This window comes from Lepidochelys kempii, chromosome 5 (genome assembly GCF_965140285.1).
Source record: "Lepidochelys kempii isolate rLepKem1 chromosome 5, rLepKem1.hap1, whole genome shotgun sequence".
NCBI classification, from domain to species: domain Eukaryota; kingdom Metazoa; phylum Chordata; order Testudines; family Cheloniidae; genus Lepidochelys; species Lepidochelys kempii.
Genome location: NC_136384.1, coordinates 132,534,161 through 132,557,678, shown reverse-complemented (window position 1 = coordinate 132,557,678; position 23,518 = coordinate 132,534,161). Strand labels below are relative to the sequence as shown.

At 45.4% G+C, this 23,518-nt stretch overlaps 1 protein-coding gene across 4 annotated transcripts in view; it reads left to right on the top strand.

Moving 5' to 3' along the window:
* PSD3 (pleckstrin and Sec7 domain containing 3) overlaps positions 1-23,518 on the top strand; it is a 153,964-nt gene that overhangs the window by 112,073 nt on the left and 18,373 nt on the right. For all 4 annotated transcript variants that reach the window (XM_073345935.2, XM_073345940.2, XM_073345943.2 and 1 more), the window contains 5 exons: positions 7,008-7,051; positions 11,981-12,174; positions 15,073-15,143; positions 19,831-19,988; positions 22,959-23,103. In XM_073345935.2, coding sequence (XP_073202036.2) covers positions 7,008-7,051; positions 11,981-12,174; positions 15,073-15,143; positions 19,831-19,988; positions 22,959-23,103 — 612 coding nt within the window. The remainder of the gene's footprint in view (positions 1-7,007; positions 7,052-11,980; positions 12,175-15,072; positions 15,144-19,830; positions 19,989-22,958; positions 23,104-23,518) is intronic.

Below are 23,518 nucleotides of genomic sequence, written 5' to 3'. Positions count from 1 at the left end.
CTTCAATAGGAGCAAAATGAGGCCAAAGCCGAGTGCCTTTGAAAATATACAGACTCTTTTAGTTCCATTCCTCCAGGTGGGCTTCAGCTTTAAAGTGAGGTGGAGTAAAACACCCTTCCCTTAAAGGTTCGCCCGCCCATTCATCGGGGGAAGTTTTCCCTGGCAGTTAGGGAGGGGATGTTAACCTCAGACCTCAGCTGCTGCTCAGGAAAGCACTGAGGAGCAGCAGAGACAGGGACACAGGAAACAGAGGTTCTGGGAGAGGCAGAGTAATATTTGGTTGGGGGAGGGGAAGGACATGGGGAAAGAATAGAATAGATTTGACCCTGTCCCTTTACAGAAGCCCCGAGGCTCTGGAGGGTGTAGAAGAAACAGAAAGCTCTTTCCCGACCACCTGCTAGAGCAGAGGGTGCAGGACAGGTACTAGCAGGAGTCAGGTGCTGGAGCTCCCCAAAAGGATCCAGGGTCTAGTCCTCTGGCTTAACTGGGCTCTGGTAAATTTGCCAAGCCCTGCCCTTTCCTGTCCTTGCAGATGAGTTGCTGTAATTTTCTCAGCTAAATGCATATGTGACATTATAGAAATGCTTTTGTTTTCAAATACCCTAATGATGATTTGTGAGAGCGTAAATTCAAGTTAATAAAAACCACCCTTATGTTTAGCAAAACTATAATGTCACTGTTGTAATTTCTGATCGGTTACACCCCGATTTAGGATAGCACGTGGTTAAGTCCCCTTGATTTTATCACATTCTTTAAAACAATAACGAGGAGTTCTTGTGGAGCCACAAGGACTCCTCATTGTTTTTGCTGTTACAGACTAACACGGCTACCACTCTGAAACCTTTAAAAGAATAGGAGGACTTGTGGCACCTTAGAGACTAACCAATTTATTAGAGCATAAGCTTTCGTGAGCTACAGCTCACTTCCTCAGATGCATATCGTGGAAACTGCAGCAGGCTTTATATATACACAGAGAATATGAAACTCTCACAAATCTTGGGAGACAGGCCAGTCCTTGCCTACAGACAGCCCCGCAACCTGAAGCAAATACTCACCAACAACCACATACCACACAACAGAACCACTAACCCAGGAACTTATCCTTGCAACAAAGCCCGTTGCCAACTGTGCCCACATATCTATTCAGGGGACACCATCACAGGGCCTAATAACATCAGCCACACTATCAGAGGCTCGTTCACCTGCACATCCACCAATGTGATATATGCCATCATGTGCCAGCAATGCCCCTCTGCCATGTACATTGGTCAAACTGTACAGTCTCTACGTAAAAGAATAAATGGACACAAATCAGATGTCAAGAATTATAACATTCATAAACCAGTCGGAGAACACTTCAATCTCTCTGGTCACGCGATCACAGACATGAAGGTCGCTATCTTAAAACAAAAAAACTTCAAATCCAGACTCCAGCGAGAAACTGCTGAATTGGAATTCATTTGCAAATTGGATACTATTAATTTAGGCTTAAATAGAGACTTGGAGTGGCTAAGTCATTATGCAAGGTAGCCTGTTTCCTCTTGTTTTTTCCTACCCCCCCCCCCCAGATGTTCTGGTTTAACTTGGATTTTAACTTGAAGAGTGGTCAGTTTGGATGAGCAATTACCAGCAGGAGAGTGAGTTTGTGTGTGTATGGGGGTGGGGGGGATGTGAGAACCTGGATTTATGCAGGAAATAGCCCAGCTTGATTGTCATGCACATTGTGTAAAGAGTTGTCACTTTGGATGGGCTATCACCAGCAGGAGAGTGAATTTGTGTGGGGGGGTGGAGGGTGAGAAAACCTGGATTTGTGCTGGAAATCACTTTAGATAAGCTATTACCAGCAGGACAGTGGGGTGGGAATAGGTATTGTTTCATACTCTCTGTGTATATATAAAGCCTGCTGCAGTTTCCACGATATGCATCTGAGGAAGTGAGCTGTAGCTCACGAAAGCTTATGCTCTAATAAATTGGTTAGTCTCTAAGGTGCCACAAGTACTCCTTTTCTTTTTGCGAATACAGACTAACACGGCTGTTACTCTGAAACCTTTAAAAGAATGTCGCTCTCTGAATCAGGGCCTTAGAGAGTAGCCATAAAATGGCAGTGTAGGCCCTCAGGCTGTATGTGTTGATCTGCCACTGGCTTTCAAATATTCGGAGGGGTTTTATGATGATAAGGAATCTCACGGGGCCTGATTCAGTGAGATAGTACATCTTAAACTGCGTTTACAGTTGCTTTGCATCCCTGGACTGATGCAGAGCAGCTGCATCAGAGAGTGAGAATGGGATACACCCTGAGCTTCTGCTCAGTAACTGCTCCTTGCCCCAAGATGTGTAAATATATTGGTTACCTTTAAAAACTTGTTCGTTGCCTCAATATTCTCTAGTTATTCCCCATAGCAAGTGCAGTGAATACCTCAGGTACTGAGGTCACATTGTTTAAGGATGACCCCTGTGACTGACGGAGATTGAAGGAATCTGTCTAGGTACCTCGCTGTAGTATGTGAGCATTTCACATTTGTTAATGGATGTTTTGCCTCTCAGTACCCCTGTTAGGAACACGAGGGATATGCCCATTGGCAGAGCACAGCATAGGCCGGCTCAGGGTCATGCAACGGGTCTGTGGCCCAGCTGAGAATAGAAGCCTGCTCTCGTGTGTCCTAACCCAGTGCCCTGTCCACTGGAGAGGCCTTCCCACTCTGAATGAACGTTGACTCTTCCTGTGTTTTTGCGGTAATACACTGGGGGGGTGGGGAGGTGATTTGTTTGTTCTGGGCCCCGCACTGGATCTAGTGCATGTTGTCACATGGGGAGCATGAGCATCACCAAACCTCTGCTGTGCATTAGGGTGACGTGGGAGAAGGAGAGGGCATCTGCGCGCTACTCTGCAGGTGCAGAGAGCAGAGTCAGAAGTTGTCTGCTGCCCCTTTAAGCAGCGCTGCAGGTACTTGAATTGAAGGAGCACGTAGAGACACAACAGAAGACTGGGGCACTATTGTGCTAGTCTCTGTACAAACCCCGAACGAGAGACCGTCCTAGAGCTACCATCTAAATGGGAAAGGCAAACTGTATAGTGCCTCCCGCTGGTTCAAGCCTTTGAAGTAACAGGCACAGAGTAGGGTTGCCAGTTAGGGTTGGATGTATTCCTGGAGATTTCATCACATGACATAATCTTTAATTCCTGGGGACACCAGGACAATCCTGGAGGCTTGGCAACCGTAGCACACAGAGGTGACGCGTGTTGCCCAAGGTCCAAAACAGGTCAGTAGCAGAGCTAGGAAACCCAGGTCTGCTGATGCCCAGCCCAGCCCCCTACCCACTGGGAAACATTGCCTCTCTTCCCCACTGCATACCTGCTAGGGCCATGGAGGCTGCAGAAGTTACTCTACTGTTAGGTCTGTGCGCATCACAATCTTTAATGTATTTGTCTTGTGAGGCAGGGCAGTGCTGTTATCCCTGGTTTACAGGTGGGGAACGAGGTACAGAAAGACGATGTAACTTTCCCAGGATGCTTGTGGTGGAGCAGGATTTGAACCTGAATCTCCAGCAGCCCAAGCTAGGACTCTCACTACCAGACAATCCATCCTCTCTCTGGAATACCCTCTGTAGCGGTGAGAGGAGAAAGGGGCTAGAGAGGAGTTCCTGTCCATTGTGTAAATAATAAAAGAATATCTATCTATTTATCTTGTGGAGAGAATATATTGTTTTTCTTGGGGACTCTCTCTTCCTCCCCACACACCCATCATATGACTGGGTGTATGATGCCCACTACCCTGTTAAAGTAGAAATGTCAGGCCTTGTTCAGTAATGAGGGCTGAGTAATGCACCTAATTAATGTCCGTCAGTGGAAGAGCTGAGACTAGAACCCATTGTCTCCTGCTGGTCCCAACCACAAGTACCTTCCTCTAGGTAAAATTAGTGAGGTAGTCGCTGTTGCCTTCCCCAGCTGGAGCTCTGGTTTTGTGCCCACTGTGCACCGGGCACACTCCTGTTGGGCTGGAGTGTGCCCGGTGCAGATGGATCTCCAGAGATCTTTAGCAGCAAACCTGTAATCAGTAATACTGAGTGTGTGCAAATAACCATTTTAACTCTTTTTTAACTCAACCCAGATCTGGCTGGACTTTCAGAATTACAACAAAAGGCACCTCCTTGACTCCAGGACCATCCTTCTGCCAAATTTCCAATCCCTGCTACAAAGTCTGGGGGTGCTAGAGCTCTTCAAAAAAATAACTGGCCAAAAAGTTGACATTGGCAAAACTATCTGTTTTTCCCTAACCTCATTCTTGGAAACAGCTGAACAGTTTTAACTGAAACTCCTCCCTCTTCATACCCTGTCTCCAGCAAGCCTGTGCTAGAGAGCAAACATGGAAATACCAGTCTGAACAATTGAAGTTTAGCAAAGTTATAACAAACTGAAAACAGGGGCTCATAATGGAGAGTATCTCGCAACCCTAACTATAGGCATCTCTTCCAGCTCATGCTATACTGATAAAAGGAACCTGGATCTAATTCATTTATAACTGCACCATTGAGGTTAACCTGGTTCTCTTTCCCCTTCTCCCACCTATGTTTGGTTAAACCCACTTGTGATGTCTTGCCTTGAAATTAGATAAATATTCCCCTTTCCCTGACCGCTGTCTAATTGTTTGTCCTTGGTTCATGAGCCTACGTGGAGCACTGGCCTGGGAAAGCTGTTAGCATGCAGTGGGAACTACTGCAGATCAATAGTAATAGACTGCATAAACAATTCAGAGCAGGGTCTGCATTATCTTACATGTGTGTCCAGCACCCACCACAATGGGGCCCTGGCTGTCACTTGCGGACTGTGTGCTCCGGTGTAACACAGATAACACTGGTACATGTGATGCTTCATTGCAACACTAGCCGTTGCTGTTTTAATCTAAGGAACGTAATTTTATGATCTTGCTTAAGAGATAAAATAAAGATACCGTGGCCCTGTGCCACTCAGGCCTGGCCCTGCTCCCGCAGTATAGCGGTATGCCGGAGCATGTCGAGCAGGAAAGGCTGCACGCTTGCAAATCTGAGTTTGCAGACTGGCCATGAAGGCTTGCTCTAGTCACTTCACGTTAGAGAGACCATGAAGCTAAATTAAGCTCCATGAACAGGTGGCAGAAAGCCATCTATGCTGCACCCCTCTCGGGGGTACTGAATATAGCTCAGACACACCTCCGTATCTGGCCCAGTATGTGCATCTACTAGCCTTTTCTTCCGTGATATTTGTCAAACTGTGGGTGCAAGGAATTATTTTGCACAGTGGCTGGAAGGTGGTAGTAACTGCTGCACAGTTGTGCCTGGCATTGGAGGAGATTTGGATTGTAAGAGTCTCTTTGTTTGACCTGGTTGCAAGTGGTGAAATTAAAGGCCAGGGTTTTCCCAACTTTTGTATGAATAAGAGTGAAGCATTAAGGCCCTGATCCTGCATTGGGAACCATGTGGGGCTCCATGGGACTTCTGAGGCTTGCCCGGGAGGCTCTTGTTGCAGGGTCAGGGCTGCCCAGTTGTGTGATGGGTGGATAAGATTGGATGAGACTTGATAGTCCTATGGAGAGCTGGGCTACTTATTTATAGAAACATTTTGGGAATTTGTGTCAATTTTGCCAAATTGTTTTGATGGCCGGAAAAATAATCCAAAATAATTGAAATGTTCCATTTCAACACTGCCAAAAGGAAACCTTGGAATTTTCAGATTGAAATGATGTTTTGTTTTGAAACATCTTTTAATCTTATTTTAAACATTTTAAAAAGCGGATTTTTTTTTTCAATTCACTTAAAATTTGAAAAATTTCATTTTTGGTTTGACCAGATTTTGTTTTGGTGGTTTTGGATTTGCCAGTGAACCAAAAAATCCACTATTCACACAGCTCTAATTGTGAGTTTTGTTTTGGGGCAGAGTTAAGGTTGTCCGGGTGCTGGTCAGTAGGAATTTATTGTTTATTGGTATGCATACTTGAATTGGTTTCAAGGATACCCACAGTTACATACCTTGTAGCTGATGATTTCCATATTTGCTCAAAGGTGGTGTGTTGTATTTTGGTAGCCATGTATTATAATGGTCTGTTTTGTTTCAAGTTCAACTTCTTCTAGATGTTAACAGAGTTTTGTGTGTATGTGTGTGTGTGGGAGGGTGTTTAGAAATAAGCTGAAGTAAATTTACTAGTGTGTGTAAAGTACCCCCCAAGTGTGGAGTATACGCTGTGCTAGAACCTGGGGCATTTCACGAACAAAAGTACAGGCCTTGGCCACTTAAATTAAAGGAGTTACTCCATTAGCTGTTAGCAGTAGTAGGCTCTTATCCACTATATGGGTCAACCATGTGAGAGAGACCTGATCAAACTCACTTAGCCAATGTGGTATGAACTCTCCCACTCAGAGGAAGCTCATTCCAACTATCTGATGTCCACAGGAGTTCAAATTCCCCGACAGGCCACCACTTTGTAAAGACCTGTCGCAACAGGCCATTGACACCAAAAGAATTGGGATTTTCAGTGCCAAAGACACTGGCCCTTAGTACTATAGCAATGTACAAGATATTTGTGATGTGTCTCACAGGTAAGCTATTCTGGTACAGATCTCCATAAAAGCCAGGGGTGAAATTGACTTAATTGAAGTCAATGGCAAAAGTCCCAGTGATTTCCATAGAGCCAGGGTTTGACCCCAGATGCATTCCTGTGGTCTTACAATGTCTTTTGCATTTCAGTAGCTTGTGTGATATTTCAAAACTAAAATTTTGCACAAAAAATGTATCTGATGTTTCTACCTCTGGAGAATTATTGAAATCTCAGACCCTATATTCTAAAATTTTTGTCCGACCTAAACCAGTATTCTTGCTCCTGCTCAAGTCTAAGAGTTGCCATGCATGGCTAATCCTCTTTCTTGTTCAGAGGCAACTCATTTACTAGTGGTAGTTACAAATTTTCTATTGGCATCTTGAAAAATATATGACAGAGTCCAAACAGTAATTCCCTCTTGTTTCTTTTTCTTTGCAGGCTCTCTACAATTCGATCAAGAATGAGAAGCTTGACTGGGCAGTGTAAGTATACTGTGCAGAATTCATGATCTTAAAATCAGTCCCCGGTATGGTAATCCATTTCCTATGTACATTGCACTGTGATTAGACTCTGGAGACAATCATTTTGGTCCGTGAGACTCAAACATTGGATTCACTCTTCCTTTAGAAAAGTCCATGTTCTACTTCCCTTCTCCTCAAGTAAGGAAAGTTGTTAGTTATGCAAATCAGCTGTGTCTGCAAGGAGGAAAGACATTTAATTCAGTAGGAAACTTCATCTTCAAAAGGCAGAAATATAAATCCTCTGTTTGTTCCATGACTACATAAATAAAACAGATGTTGAGTTTCTTCCTTTACCTTCCAGTGCATTGTGTTGGAATCGCTGAATAGAAACGCAACTCTTGGATTGAGTTTCCTGTTCTTGGCTTGTTGTCTAGTATTGTCTTTGGATTAACTATGGAGAATTTGACAACAACCTAATATTAAAGAGACTTAATTCAGAAGAGGCCAATCTACCCGCCCTTATCTGCTTTTTGACAAGCTAATACTTCATCAGAACTCCGTGCTAAACACAAGAGAAAACTTCTGTTTCTAACCATATTAATCGGCATTTCCCCTTATTCATCTTCTTTGCGGCATGAATACGCCAACAGGAAAGGGATGCACCAGCCCTAGATTGATGTCAGTGCTGAGTAGTGGATTTTGGTGTTAAAGAAAAGGGTTACACCCCAGAGTAGCTGTGTCTCTTTGAGATGTTTGCCTGCATGGCTCCACACCCAGGGTGATGCGTGCACCCTCAGTACGCAAGCTCAGCTTCCCGGCGTGCACAATCCATTGGGGCTGCTTGCATCCCGTCTACGCCCTTGTGTCCCCACCTGAGGGGTCATAAAAGGGAGCAGCCTCAGCCCCCACTCAGCTCCCTCTGCTCAACCAAGAATCTGTTTTATGACTTGGAATATTAGGGAAGGTGGACAGGTAATAAGAATCCGTGCAGGCAATCATCTGGAAGTGTGCAGCCATTATATGGATGAGCAACCGCTCTTCTTTCTGTGAGCGTTATCTGCAGAGAGCCCCGCTCCTGGTAATTAACAGACAGCTGCAAGACTCAAAGGGGGTGGATCTGAGGAGTCTCTCCTGAGTAAACATCGCAGGACTGCTCTCCCAAGCTGAGGCTCTGAGCTAGAATAAAGCAGCGTGGATATATGTATGGAGCTCCATGTCATATCCCAGCAACAGAGACGTTTTGTGGCCAGCCCCTGCAGCTGCCTTAGGCTTGGTGGAATGTGCCAGAATTTCATCTCGTTCTTGGCGAAAGCGTGCACAGAGACTAATCCACATGGACAACCTAGGTGGGAATCAATTGGCTCCTAGCATTATTCCCACAGTTTTCGGTCAAGGTGATTTATGGGGTGGTGTAGTCCTGTTCAGATAGTAGCTTAAAGCCCTCTTAATGCCTAGCCATTGCAGCCTGGTCTCCCCTGGTAGTGAGTAGGGTTCGGGGGGAAATACAGTCAGGTTCGCGGAGGTGGAACTCGGAGACCCTTCTTGGATAGGAATTTGGGGTATGGGCGAAGGGCCACCTCATCCTCCTGGAATGCTGTATGTGGCTGGTCAGCCATTAGTGCCTGGGTCTCCGGGGCAATCCAAGCTCATGAGCAAGCTACCTCCAACCCCAGCTGATGCAGGGCACATTCTGAGAACAGCTCTAATGGCAATCCTGTTATCTTAGGGCTGGACTACGAGTAGTGGCTGTGAAGGGCTGAGCCCGAAGCCGCCTTCCTCGTTGTGCGGTCACTGGTCACAATAGCAGTGCTTGGGCTCTGGGACTACTTATCCTGAAAAGAGAGGGACCATAACTCCTCCCCGCCCCTCTAGATTGGCCTGCAAAGGAGGGTGGACACATGAGAACAGTCGGCTCCGTCACAGTGGATGGAGCAGCACGTTATTACCACCGGTGAAGCTGTTGTAGTGCTAGGTCAGCGCAGTCAGGATATTGAAGTGTGAAGAAATGCTGTTAATCTGGTCAGAGTCTCTTTGATAGCCAGAGATTCTCTTTGTTCCTGTAGGCTAAACCAGGGTTTCCGAGCTTTGACAGCAATTGGTACGTGGTGGATTAAAGACCTGGGGCAGAGCAGGGTAATATGTGATATATGGTTGATAAATGATATATGGAGGACTGCTACATGATCCTCATCTCGTTCTTTATCGCTTGTTACTGGCTAGATTTGTCATCATTCTAAAAGACTTGCTGTCCATGCTGCTGTTTACAGTGCAGCCACAGGGCTGTATCCAAAGCCCACTGAAGTTCATGAAAGGCTCCCATAAATTTCATTATCGAACCTGTAGACAGAAAAGCATCACCGTATTCAACACATCCACTCCCTGGTGTGGTCAAAATCGGACACTTCAGTTAGTAGCAAAAGCTTTTAGTTATACTCCTATCAGCAGGGCAGAGTAAGTGCGGCTCTGGGAGGGTGAGCTGTGGTCCATTCCTTCTCAAGTACCATCAAAGACAAGTGCTAACTTAGCTGCCATTGCAAAGCCGTCGGCTATTAAAATGAACCATGTCTTGTGATTTGTAATGTGTTCAGCTCTGATCTGGAAGTCGCGGAGAGCCACTCAATATGGGATCCTATATCTCTTTTCCTTCATACAGTCACTTTTCAGAGAAGAACACTGTCAGGAAAGATACCTTATTTTAGCTGCTTCCCAATTCCTCTTGCATGAAATCTGTTTAGTAGGATTGAACGAGATAGGAAGTGTGATGAGGGAAATGGAGATCCTCGGAAATTTGATAGTTGTTCTTTCTTTTTTTTTCCCCCTTCCTTCCACTCCTCCATAATCTCTGCTTGTTTACATACAGGTGCAGATCTCCCCTAGCTGTGTTAAACGTCCGGTCTGTAGTTTAAAGAGTGAGGGACATGGGGGAGGGTCGGACTACATAGGGATTGACACTATTTTTGCCTCATGCTCTCGGGAACATGGAGCTATAATTGTACTGGGGCTATAGGAAGCCTTGTTTTTTAGGGTGGGGGAAGCGACAGAAACATGGCAAAGACAATGACTGAAATCCTGATATCACTGAAGTCAAGAGCAAATTTCCCATTGTCTTGAGTGGAGCTGGAATTTCACACCATTAATCCCTGAGGTACCTCCAGTGATGTCAGTAGAGTTACGCCTGGGATGAATTTAGCCCAACAACTGGTATATAACTTTACATCCTTCTACTGAATTAAACTCCCCTCAGGGTCTCCAGTATCACCACGAGGTTCTTGTGGGTGTACATTTGTATTAGGAAGTTAAAGTCTTGCCATCCTCTCCTAATATCAACCCTAAACTGTTGGGCGAGATGGGTATGATTTCCATGCCTGGTGCTATGCTGGAGGTCAGACTAGATGGTCATAATGGTCCCTTCTGCCCTTAGAATCAGATGGATCCTTACCGGCTCCATCGTGGAGAAGGATACTGAGTTTGACTTGCTTCATTTTAGGCGTAGAATAATCTAAAGTGAAATATGTTTCATTTGCATGATATTTAGGTGGAGCACAGAGATCAGCATTTCCCCCATTGTTTATAACAAGTATGTTTGCTCCCCATGCAGGCAATAGAAGTAAGAATTAGAGTGTAGAATAGGGTGAATGGAGACACAATATATAATATACATGCTTGAAGAATTGTTCAATGAAGATCCTTGCAAATCCATGGTCTGCATTCAAATTATCCATATCTGTAAGGCCTTTTTCAAAGCAGGGTTATGTAGATTACAGGAAAACAGTGGTGTCTTTAAAAAAAGAACAGGAGTATTTTTAGTCTGCTGGTGAAACAGCCTTTACCTTTTATAAAATGGAGGTATTGGGATTCCTTTTTTAGTCTGAAGTGTACAGAAAAAATGACCCCACCAAGGGAAAAAAATAATGAAATTGTGATGGAGAATTTTACTACTTTTGGGAAAAGGAAAATCCCCAAATTAAATTTATTGTTGAGAATTGTAACAGTGCCTGATACGATGGGGTCCTCGCTTACAACTAGAGCCTCTAGGCGCTATGGTAGTATAAATTATTATATTATTATTATTAATAATAATGCTAAAATTCAGGGTATTGTAAACTAGTGTTGCAGTTCTGTTCTGAAATCTGCCTTGTAACTGCACTTGCGTGATCCTCCTGCACATGCAGTCTGGAGATCCCCTTCTGCACGGGAACTGCCTCCTTTAAACGCCAGTTCTCAAATGCTTCTTGTTTGCCTCTGTTCCAGAATTAGGTTTGGGAACAGGGGTATCCTGTTACTCCCCCCACATCGTGGATCTGGGGTCCTGGGAGAGTGTGATGGTTTGTCAAGTGAGAGGCTGGAACTCATAGAGGCAAATATTAGCATAGGTACAGATCTCCATAACTGGACCTCACAAATATAAAGATTTCAAGCATTCATATCTTCTTGTCATTGCTAAACCAATTCATTTGCCATGGGATTGCTTTTTCCATATCTCCTCACTGGCGAGGAGGGGAGAAGCAGTCTCTTCAAAAGCAAGGGCTTGATCCTGCAGTTCTCACTCACGGACTTCCGTAAGAGCTTGGCAGGGGCGGGTGGTAGAATTGGGCGCCCAAGCCACGGAGAAACAGTTAGTTACAAATAGCACTGGCTGAAAATATTCCCCATAAAAGTTTTGTCACTAGAAAATGACTTTTTTATGTCAAAACGTTTAAAGTTAGGGTTGTGCTTAAATACTTCGTTGATCCAAAACTTACGGAAGACAATGGGAGACAGACATCCCACTGTCTTCAGTGGGTTTTAGATCAAGCCCATAGTAAAAAAAAATGCTTATTAGAATAACCTAAAGAGAGGAAAAATTCTGAAAAATAAAGCATGTGTAGAAATTAAGAAGATGAAACCTTGCAGGATAATGGCGCTGGGCGATGTGTTTTTCACTTAAACTTTGTGTTCATCTCTTTTTAGAGACGAAGAGGAGAAAAAAAAATCTCACTCTGATGGCACTGATGAGAAGGATAGTGGACCCCATTCAAAGGCCATCACTCGGATCGGCCATTCCAATAACCCCTTCCTGGACATTCCTCATGATCCCAATGCTGCTGTGTATAAAACTGGATTTCTGGCTCGTAAAATCCATGCAGATATGGATGGAAAGAGGAGTGAGCATCTTTTATGTTTGTTTTATCTCTTAGGTACCTCTCTTCACCCTCCAGTGGCTTGAGGCCTTGTGCCCATGAACGAGAACAAGCCTGCTACATCTAGGTTGTCGAAGGCATAAGAAACAAAATAGCAGTTTGATTATCACAGCAGAAAAGAACACTATTGGGCCATTTTGAGGACTATTCCATGCCCAGTAGCATAAAATTAATGGTACCCATGCCTTTGCTTTAGTGAATTTGTGCAATGAAAATGTAATATCGGAGAGCAATGTTTGTCTTTTGTGCTTAAAGAAACCGAAGTGGTGTTCACAAAACTCAGACCAGTTTTATTGGAAGTACTGTAAGTTCTGTTCATGGACTTGCCAAATAGTCCTCAACTTTTGCCATCTGTGATTCCAACTTACAACAGAAATTTTTCATAAAGAAGGGAAGGATGGTCCTGTCCCCTTAAAACACCTGTTTGCAACCCCCCTGGTTGTCACAGTCCCCATCTGAGAATCCAAGGATTGGTCCATCCCTGTAGAAGTTCACTGGCCTTTCAGAATAACCCTGTTATTCTGCTAGAGCAGGTCATTCCTTGTTAGTGATGTATAATGCTCTCGTTCAAATTAGACCTTGCATCCTTTCAGAAATAGGATGTTGTTTGGTACCTCCTGGCCCCTTATTCATAATAAATGTGCAGCTACGTTTGGTTGCATTTCCGGCTTTTAACTTCATATTTCCTCATTGCCGTAACTCTACAACGGAGGCCTCATTATTGAGGGCTTTTTGGGCTGGGGGGTGTATTTGTGCACATGCTATTTTTATACTGTTGAAAACTGCAGTCGTCACTGCAATATGAAGCCTTGTTTTTTAGGGTGGGGAAAGCGATAGAAATGTGGCTTTGAGAGCAGAGACTACTGAGCGTATCCGTGTTTTCCCGATTGTTGTTAATGTATATGTGGTGTTAGCTCATATTGCAATTGCTGGGATTAACACTGAAAACAAAATCTGACTTTATTATGGGCTATGAATACCTGCTACACTTTTTCAATTGTGTACAAGTATCTTAAGGTTGTGTCATGTATTATGCTAGGGTGTCTTAGAACCAAAACTTAAAGGTCAACATTTTCAGAGTTGGAACCCTAAAGATAGACTTCTAAATCCATATTTAGGTTCTTTTGAAATCAGAGTGGCCTGATTCTTCTTAATAATTAGGCCACCTCATTGGTTAAACTTCATTTTCTAAACAGGTTCTGAGCAGTGGCTTTGAATTACTTTACCAACATCCCACTCCAGGTTTGCTAGTGGTGTCCACTCCCTTTACAAATCTTAAGGAAGAATTGTGTGCTTCCTTTGTTATGCTATTTGCTTAATCAGAACAATAAAAAATGTGTATTACTTAATGGACTAAAGATTACACTTTCTGCAAAAACCCTAAACACGATTAAGTCATTTAGGACAAATTTTTCAAAAGTGCCTGCATGACTTAGGAGCCGAAGTTCCATTAAAAGTTAATGGGACTTCATCTTCTAAGTCACTTAGACACTAAACAGGTTTCAGAGTAACAGCCGTGTTAGTCTGTATTCGCAAAAAGAAAAGGAGGACTTGTGGCACCTTAGAGACTAACCAATTTATTAGAGCATAAGCTTTCGTGAGCTACAGCTCACTTCATCGGATGCATTCAGTGGAAAATACAGTGGGAAGATTTGTCTTCCCACTGTATTTTCCACTGAATGCATCCGATGAAGTGAGCTGTAGCTCACGAAAGCTTATGCTCTAATAAATTGGTTAGTCTCTAAGGTGCCACAAGTCCTCCTTTTCTTTAGACACTAAAGTCACTTAAAAACTTCTGTGAGAACCTTAACAAGGTGACAGTACTTACACAGTGTATAAGTACCTTCAAGGGGAGAAAATACCATGGGGTTAAAGAGCTGTTTATTGTAGCTGGAAGAGGTGTTTTAATCCATCACAATTTATGCTTTAGTCAAATACCAATAGGCTTAACAGAGAATAATGCGGTGAAATGTAATGGCCTGTGTTATGCAGGAAGTCAGACTAGATGATCTAATGGTCCCTTGTAGCCTTAAGCTCTATGAATCTACAAACAGTGCATTTTTACACCATAACATGCTCGAATGTCTTTGAAGTAAAAACAAGGAGGAGTCCTTGTGGCACCTTAGAGACTAACACATTTATTTGGGGTACACTTTGAAGTGTAGCTTTAACTCTGAATTCCCTGGCTTTGTAATGCTTTGTTTGGGATAATTACAAGTTTATTGTGTTTTCACTGGTGTGGTCCTTCAGCTTTAATGCCATCTTAATATAGGAGTTAGTCTGGGATTTTAGTTGTCTTCCATCATTTTCTCTCCTTCTGCTAGGAAGAGGGGACTGGGGAAGCAGCTGAAAACTTGATCCTGGTTTCCTTGTGGCTGCAGCAAGAGGGATGGATGCTTTGTTTGCCATCCCCTACAGAGTGGCACTGTAACAGTTATGGGTGGTGCCTGCCTGCATTTAGAGAAGTTCCCTCCAATTCCTCTATCTGGTGGTCTTGCACTACTCTAAGCCTCTGCCGCGACACAGAGCTCGGACTGTGCTGAATGGCATGGGAGGGTGTGGCCCACGCATTTCCCACTCCTGCTGCTGGTGAAATCCATGTTGTCAGGCTTGCAGAATAGGAGAGGGACCTGTACTGCAGCTGTTTTCTGCCTGCTGACCCGGGCCCGGCCTGTAATCTTGGCTGTTTTGTTTCCCCCGGCCCTAGCTGCAAAGCAGGCACTCTGGCTAGTTACGCTCCCCTTTGAAAAGCAGAATACAAGAGTCGTTGAATGCAGAATTAATGTAGGTTTCCTGTTGCCTAGACGAAGGGTAAAATGGATTTGAGTTAAATGGGTTGCATTTCTTTTGTTTTCTCTTTAGCTCCCAGAGGGAAGCGTGGCTGGAAAACCTTCTATGCTGTGCTGAAGGGAACAGTGCTTTACTTGCAAAAGGTAAAAGAAATAGTTTTCTTTGAGAGGGATAAAGCAAGGGTTCCCAACCCTTTCCTGTTGGAGCCTCCCTTCAGCTGGGCACCCGCTCTGGCTTCCCAAGACCCACATGGCACATCTCCAGTCCGAACACAGATCCTCTCCCTGCCTGTCACTCTGATGACGTCTCTCTCTCTCTTTCTTAACTCTGCCCATCCCTACTCGTCTGCTGCTGTCATTCACGGCTTCACACGTTCTGCCCTACCAGTGAAGACAACATCATCTGCCTGTTTGTCACACACATATCTCCGTGCTACCTTCCATGCTGCCTGTGTGTATGGACCTTCTTTCCTGAACTGATGCAGAAGGCCTCTACCACCTTCTTCAGATCCCTTCTTGAGACCCCTGTCTGCCATGATGCAAGTCAGACACTAGTCCGTTAAACATGGCCTGAGAGGAGGCTAGGGGGAGGATTTGCCTTCAAACTGGCCAGAAACAGGGCGGGGATTTTATTCTAGATCAACATGAAATGCTGAAATTTCCTGCAGTGAACAAAAATTCAGTTTGGAACCATCGAATTGTTTTGACTTTACATAATGTTGAAATATTAAATATAAAAGACCAAACTAAATGATAAACTTGAAACAAAACAGTTTTACCATATCAAAAGGAAACGAGAAAGTCAAAACTTGGTTTCGACTTTTTCCCGTCAAAGCTTTTTGTCAGAAGTGACAGGCTTCCGCAAAATGTTTTGATTCCACGAAATCCACCTTAGGGAGAAACGAAGCATGGAAAAATCTCAGTCCAGAAGTTCATTGTTTCAGGAGAAACAGGATTTTTGCAGAGTCTGGCATGCTTAATTGTAGTGAAAGCTACAGAACTGTGGTTTTCAGCACAAAGGCTATGTTTACACTATGGACCTTACAACAGCACAGCTGTAGCTGCGCGGCTGCATAATCTCCCGTGTAGCCACTCTATGGGCAGTCCACACCGGTGCTTTTGTCAGTGAAACGTATGTCAGTCAGGGGTGTGGTATTTTCACACTCCTGACCGACAAAAGTTTTTTGCCAACAAAAGTGCTAGTGTATACAAAGCCTGAATGATATGCAAATTATCCTAACTTCCAGAAAAGCTCTAGCTACCTTGGCTTCCGTGGAAGCTCTTCTGAGAATTGCATTGCTCTGCCATATGTATGATCTTGGGCAAGTCATGTCCCTTCTCTGTGCCTCTTTTAGCCCTCCCACATTTTGTCAGTCGAGATTGTGAGCTGTTCGCTTCAAGAATACTCTATCTCTATACAGCGCAATGGAGCCCCAATCTCAGCAGTGACCTCTAGATGCACAGTAAGAATAACTGGTAGATATATCAAGAAAAGGAGTACTTGTGGCACCTTAGAGACTAACAAATAAGGTGCCACAGGTACTCCTTTTCTTTTTGAGGATACAGACTAACAATGCTGCTACTCTGAAAACTGGTAGATATATCATCTTCCAAAGGGCAACATGGACCTGATTCTGCTCTCACACGATTTGCTATCCATGTTTCTTTTTTCAAAGACACCTATTACAGTGGGTATCTAAAGGACGGTAACTCCAAGTTTACACTTGTATAAGCATCAGCAGAATCAGAGCCTATGGCCACATATTCAGTGGAACAGGGCCAGTGCTAACTGCTGTCTTGCCTGTTGTTCCATTATTAAATGAGTGATTTGAGAAAGATGCTTTCTGAATCAATGAGCAGCCAGGCTGCCAGAGGGGCTTTGCTGAAACACTTGCAATTAGCCAACTAAATACATCTTCCCAAGATTATATAAACTCAGAAATTTGACGAGCTTATAACGTCTGTCCTGTGCATGGAAGCCTCGAGTCCCAGATTAATTTCCTGCCCTCTGTCATTCTAATGTGACGGGAAGTCAGTGGAACTGGAGACTGTCACAATGTCTCGTCATTAGCCTGAGCTGAAATGGGATGCGTGTGTAGAAGACTGTGAGCTTGAGCTGGTTTTCACGCAATAAAAAATGGTTTCTTGACAAATGGTGCAGTAAAGCAGGCCACCCGGGTGTATTTGGATTGGGTTTTGTTTGCAGCGATACTGTTTTTGCGATGTTACACTGTATCTTTGTGATGCTATGGGGTAGGATATTCTGTGTATAAATTTGCTCAGACCCTTTTCTTCGACTAGCAAAAAATAAAAATAAAAAAATTGACCTGAGACAATAAATGACGTAAGGACAGAGCCCATACCTAAGTAGCTGCTCCTGGAGACCTACAGGGTCCTTAGAAGAAAAGAGTTTTACAGTGATCGTGCATAGCCAGTGAAGACGTCCACCCACTGTACAATAGCTGGTAACCAGCAAAATGTCATGCTGGGGTTCTCTAAAAATGGATTAAGGAAGGCCCAGCCCGAGTCCGCTGGAAATGGAACAGGCAGTTCTGGCTGGCTACCTGGAATCCAAGGAGAGATGAGTTCAGTTGGACGCTGAGACTGAACACTGCATTAAAGGATGACTTCAGCGGATAGAGAGGCCAGAGCTCCTGCCAAATTCTTCTGTCATGCTGCTTCAGTGTAACTGGGTTTGGGTCTGAGCCAGCCGACTTCGATTCAGACAGTGGAACTTCAGGGGAATTGTGTTGTGCCTGTTTAAAGGAGATGTGTAGCCTGTTTTTCTCCAACTACTGGGGTCCTTCAGCCCAAGTCTCAGCATCCCGTATCAGCTCTACCGGACTGAGGGCTTTTGTGAGGGAAGTTTGATTGCCCATCACAAGCCTCTAGACTTTGTCTGAGAGTAACAAAGTAAAATTGTTTTAAGAGATTCCATGGTTCCCTTCCCAGGGCTTTCAGGGAAGTTAACAGAGGCCCAAAATCAGTGGTATTGCTGCCAGTTGACCAATAGGATTTGCGTGGGTGTTTGACTTAGGTCCGTAGATAAGAAGGGATCCTTCTGTCTCCGTACGTGTCCAGGTGTGAAGCCTCCTTGGGAGGGGGATACTGGAGGGAGTCAGATACTGCTGGAGTTGACTTACTATCATCATCCCCCCTCCCAAGAAGTGGGGGAAGTGTGAGACAGGGCAGTAGCTGGCCAAATCATTGACATCCGGTGACCGTTTTAGAGCCAGACTACTGCAGGCTTGAGGCTTATCCCAGCTTGCATCTCTCCATGGAGCATTGCCAATCTCCATCTTTTCTCCTTGCCATGGGACCATGCACACTCCTTATGCCACATTTGATTAGATTCAGAGGGGTTCTTTTGCTCCAGTCTCCTACCCTCTTGTTGTCTCCATTGCAGGTCTTAGCAGAACCATAGCGACTCTTGCAAATGACAGGCAGGGGGAGGTCTACAGGCCAGTGCATTGGTTTTGGGCAGCAAATAGTGATAATGACCTACCAGACCCACCATTGCATGGATCCTGTGTCTGAGAAAACCACCCGGATCATCGGCGTCTCTGGGGGAAAACCAGCACAGCCACTCCATGACCCTGGTGGGGGGGATGGAAAGCTCTGTCCTGCACTCGGGGGTCAGAGATGATCAGTCCATGAGAGTGGTGTGCTTACACCCGCAGTGTGAAGATCGGGTGCAGGCTGTGTCCTGCTGCGTGAGCCACCTGGCGGAATCCTGATGAAACCCTAACTCAGCAAGTCAATGGTTTAATTTGTGTGGACACTGAACTAGCCAAGGTGGTGAGTCGAGGAAACCCGTAATTCCAGGCTTGGCACCAACTTAGTTAGCTCTGACTGCAGAGTGGCGTGTATATCCTTAGAATTCCCACGTAGGTTTAATCGTGCTCAATTGGCCAGCTCCATGGAGTTACACTGATTTACACCAGCTGAGGACCTGACCTAGTGCGGGGCACTCAAATGAGTCAGTTCCCTTAAGCGGGGCCTCCATTTAAAGCATTGCTGCACCGTGCATTGTTGTTCCTAGAGCAGGTCTGCCCAGTAGTGTCTGATAATCACGGAGACAGATCACCCATGGCCAGAGCTTATTCTCCCCCCTGAAACATTAGATCCCCATTATGTGGCAGCTATGCTCCACCCTGCTCAGCACCAGGAGTCCCAACGAGACACATCTGACATCAAGATTGATCAACATCATGTGGTCATAGGTTAGGGATGGATAGAGGTTAAGTGCTATTTGCAACTTCTCTTTAAGCAAGTTGGTGTAAACTTACACCAGTGCAGCATTGCCAGGAGGTGACTTGTCCCTTGACATGCCTCTGGAATGCCCTATTTTTGGCTGGCTGTACCACCTTCATATGTTGCACACGTATGCACAACCCCTGGTTGACTAGTGTCTTCGCGGCTTCACTTTACAACACTGCTGTGTCTCAGATTGCACTGGGTTTTTTTATTGATTCTGATTTTACACTGGTTCGACACCATGTGAGATCCAAAATCAGTTTCTGGGGTATGACTTAAGAACACTGAGGAATGTAGCCCTCTAGGATATATTTAACCTCTTCATGACACTTACTGTTCTTCCCTCTTCTTGTCGGGAAGGTGGTGGAATTCCTTCACTTCCTTGCTGAGATATTAAAGAATCTTAAAGGGTAACATTTTAAGAACTCAAAAATGGAAATGTTTATAGGACCGATGACTGATATTTTTATAATCATTGCTAATGGCTTTTCATGGAACATGACTGTGTTAGGTTAAAGGAAGAGATGAACAACCTGAAATAACTTGTGCCGTCTTTTCGTTGTAATTACTGCAGGATGAATATAAACCAGAAAAGGTTTTGTTTGAGGAGGATCTGAAAAATGCAGTCAGCGTGCACCATGCATTGGCATCAAAGGCGACAGACTATGAGAAGAGGCCCAACGTCCTAAAGCTCAAAACAGCTGACTGGAGGGTCCTGCTTTTCCAAGCCCAGTATGTTCCGTTCACTCCGAGTTTTTCTAGGGCTGTTTTGTTTGTGGGCAGAAAAGGGTTGGGAGGAGAGGGGTATGATTGTAATCTCTGGCAGGAAGGTAGGGGTGAGTTCGTGACTTAAAGGGTTAAGTGGGACGCTAACGGAAATCAGTCTGTTCAGTTTATCAAAAAGGTGATTAAGAGGTAACTTGATTAGGATGTGAGAGTACCTTCATGGGGAGAAAAGACCAAGTACTGAAGGGCTCTTTACTCTATCAGAGAAAGACATGAGAAGCAATGGCTGGAAGTAAAAGCCAGATGAAGTTCAAATGGGAAATTAGCACAAATGTGTAGCAGTAGGGGTGAGTAATCACTGGAACAAACTGCCAAGGGAAGGCAGTGGTGGATTCTCCATCTATTGATCTCTTCAGATCAAGAGTGGAGGCCTTTCTGGAAGGTATGTTAGCCAAACACAAGGTACTGGGCTCAGTTCAGGAGTAAATGGATGACATTCTATGGTCTGTGTTAGACAGGAGATCAGATTAGATTATTTTAGGGTCCCTTCTGGCCTAAAAAAAAAAAATCCATGTTCTGCTTGAGCCCCGATCATCCCGTGAGATCTGCGTGGGCAGACTGCTGCACCCCACAGAGTCCCCAGGAGGCCAGCAAGGCTTCATGAGGGCACAGGAGTCAGCCTGCAAGAATCAGAATACACGTTCAAGGCCTTAGAACATGCAGCGAAATAGAACATCAGCCAGTCTGTAGGTTGTCTGATGGATTTTATAGCCTAGGTCAGTGGTTTTCAAACTGTGGGTCGTGACCCAGTAATGGGTCACGGAATGTAAGACACTGGGTCGCAGCAGCTCTGGTCAGCACTGCCGACCAGGCCATTAAAAGTCCCGTCGGCGGTGCTGCCCGACTAAGGTAGGCTAGTTCCTACTTGTCCCGACACTGCGCTGCGCCTCAGAAGCAGCCAGCAGCAGGTCCAGCTCCTAGGCGGGGGGGACACCACGGGGCTCTGCGCACTGCCCCCACCCTAACCACTGGCTCCACACTTCCATTGGCCAGTTTCCAGCCAATGGGAGCTGGGGGGTGGTGCCTGCAGGTGAGAGCCACACAGATGCTTGCGCGCCTCTGCCTAGGAGCCGGACCTGCTGCTGGCCGCTTCTGGGGTGAAGCGGTCCACAGTGCCAGAACAGGCGGGAAGCCGGTCTCTGCACCCCAGCTGTGCCACTGACCAGAAGCCGCTGGAGGTAAGCCCGCTCCCCAACCCCCTGCCCCAGCCATGAGCCCCCCTCAAACCCAGAGCCCCTTCCTGCACCCCAAAGCCCTCATCCCCAACCCCACCTCAGGGCCTGCCCCCACCCCGCCCAGAGCCCTGCCCCCCTCCTACACCCCAATTCCCTGCCCCAGCCCAGAACCCCCCTACATCCTGAACCCCTCATTCCCGGCCCCACCCTGCAGCCTTCACCCCTTCATCCCAACCCTCTGCCCCAGCCCTGAGCCCCTCCCACACCTCAAACCCCTCTGCCCCAGCTCCGTTGGGTCGCAGGCATCAACAATTTTCTTCAACTGGGTCGCCAGAAAAAAAGTTTGAGAACCACTGGCCTAGAGGGCCTCCGCTGAATCACAAGTAATAAAGGCAGGAAATACAGCAAAGCATTCTGGCTTTGTATTTGCATGCCCTTGCTAGTAATTTACCTGCCACTTGTAGCACTCAACATTGAAAATCCAAATTATTTTGATGTGATTTGTTTGTGTAGTCTCAGCCCATTTGCAGCTGTCCGCAGTATGTTCCTGCTGAACCACGATATGGTATAGAAATTGAACACCATTAGTGATCCCACAGCTTGCTCCAGAGGAAGCACATGCTGAAGGCTTGACTATGCAGCACTGCAGTAAGAACTAGGGGTGTGTGGTATCAAAAGCACTCTACCGTGTTGCTCTCTGCCTGCCATGTGTAGAGCCTGCTGGTGCACTCTAAAAGTTACCTCGTTCGTGCTGACGTAGTCCCATTTCAAACAAAACTGTACCGGTAGGATCCCACCGAGAGCCCTAGTTTGACAGTGGTTATGTTCTTCGGAGGATGATTTTCACACCTTTCCATCTGTATCTGGCAAAGATTTAAGCTTGGCTTTATGCAGTAGTCACGGTCCCTAAAGTTAAGCATGCGTGAAAGTCTTTGCAGGACCAGGACTACAGTTGGAAGAGATGGAAACCAGACACATCTATCTTGCATATACATGATTTTCTCCAACCCAGGTTTTATACCATCCGATATACTTTGCTTGGCCCCTCCCTACATCACCAGGGCCATCAAGCCCTCAGTCAGTGGTACTGCCCATGCAGTTTTTAATAGCCTGCAGTAGATTTAATTGAAGGTCTTGGAGTTCTTTGCTGTGGGTCTTGGTGCGGCAGTAAACTCAGTGTTTTACAGAGGCTGGTTAGTTGAGAAGTGCAGAAAGAATTGTGCTATTAATTGCCTTCTGCAGTAAGAAGTAGGGGAGAGGGATTGGAAAAGTGAGGTCGAAGGCAGGATTTTGTGTCTTGGGTAGGCAAAGTAGAAGCTTGGACAAGGGCCATTCCTTAAGTTAAATTTAATCGGGAAGTAGTCGCTGCTTGTGTATTCTGTGGCTCAGTAGTTGATTGTGGAAGGGAAGTTATTAGCAATCAAGCTAATGGTGCAGCCATGTTTGTGGTTCAGTGAAGCCACTGAGGATGTAAAGAAGAAATGAGCAAATTAAGGGGTGAGAGCATTTTGCCTGTCATCAAAATGGATGTTTCCAGACGTAAGCCAACCTCTAACTGAAGTGGTTAGGAAGAAACTTCCTCTGTATGCCACCCTCTGAGACTTCTGACACTAGCCACTACTGGAGGTAGGGCACGGAGCTAAATGGCAGTTCATATGTCCCTATGCTGACAGCAAGGAGGAACAGGGAGGAGACGCTGAGGTCACCGATGTTCTGATTGCTCTCCATCTGTCTTCCACAGGAGCCCAGAAGAAATGCAGGCGTGGATCAACAAAATCAACCGTGTGGCAGCAATATCTTCTGCTCCACCCTTTCCAGCTGCTATTGGCTCTCAGAAGAAGTTCAGTCGCCCACTGCTGCCGGCCACCACAACAAAGTTATCTCAGGTGAGCCGTTACCATAAAGAGCATATCTCCCTTTGTCCGGAGATGAGCTTGGAAGGTTCTTCTGAAAGCTTGAAGCTATGTTGTTTTGTTGCTATCAGTAGTAAAGCTCCTCTGCAAACAGTCTTGCTAGCACTTCCATCTAAAGGAGTTTATCTCTACTTGCTTCTTAGGACCAGAAATATTTGCAGAGTTAAAGGTGGGGAGGGGATGGAGACTTGATGTAATTTGTTTGTGCTTCTGAAGAAAGGGAGGTATCACCAATAGCCTTAGGTCATGGCTACTCTTGCAGATGTAGAGCGCTGGGAGTTAAACCAGCCTTCGGAGACCGCAGCAGGGAAAACGCTGCCATGTTTTTACACTGTCAGCTGCACGTGCACTGGCGTGGCCACATTAACAGCTCTTGCAATGCCACAAA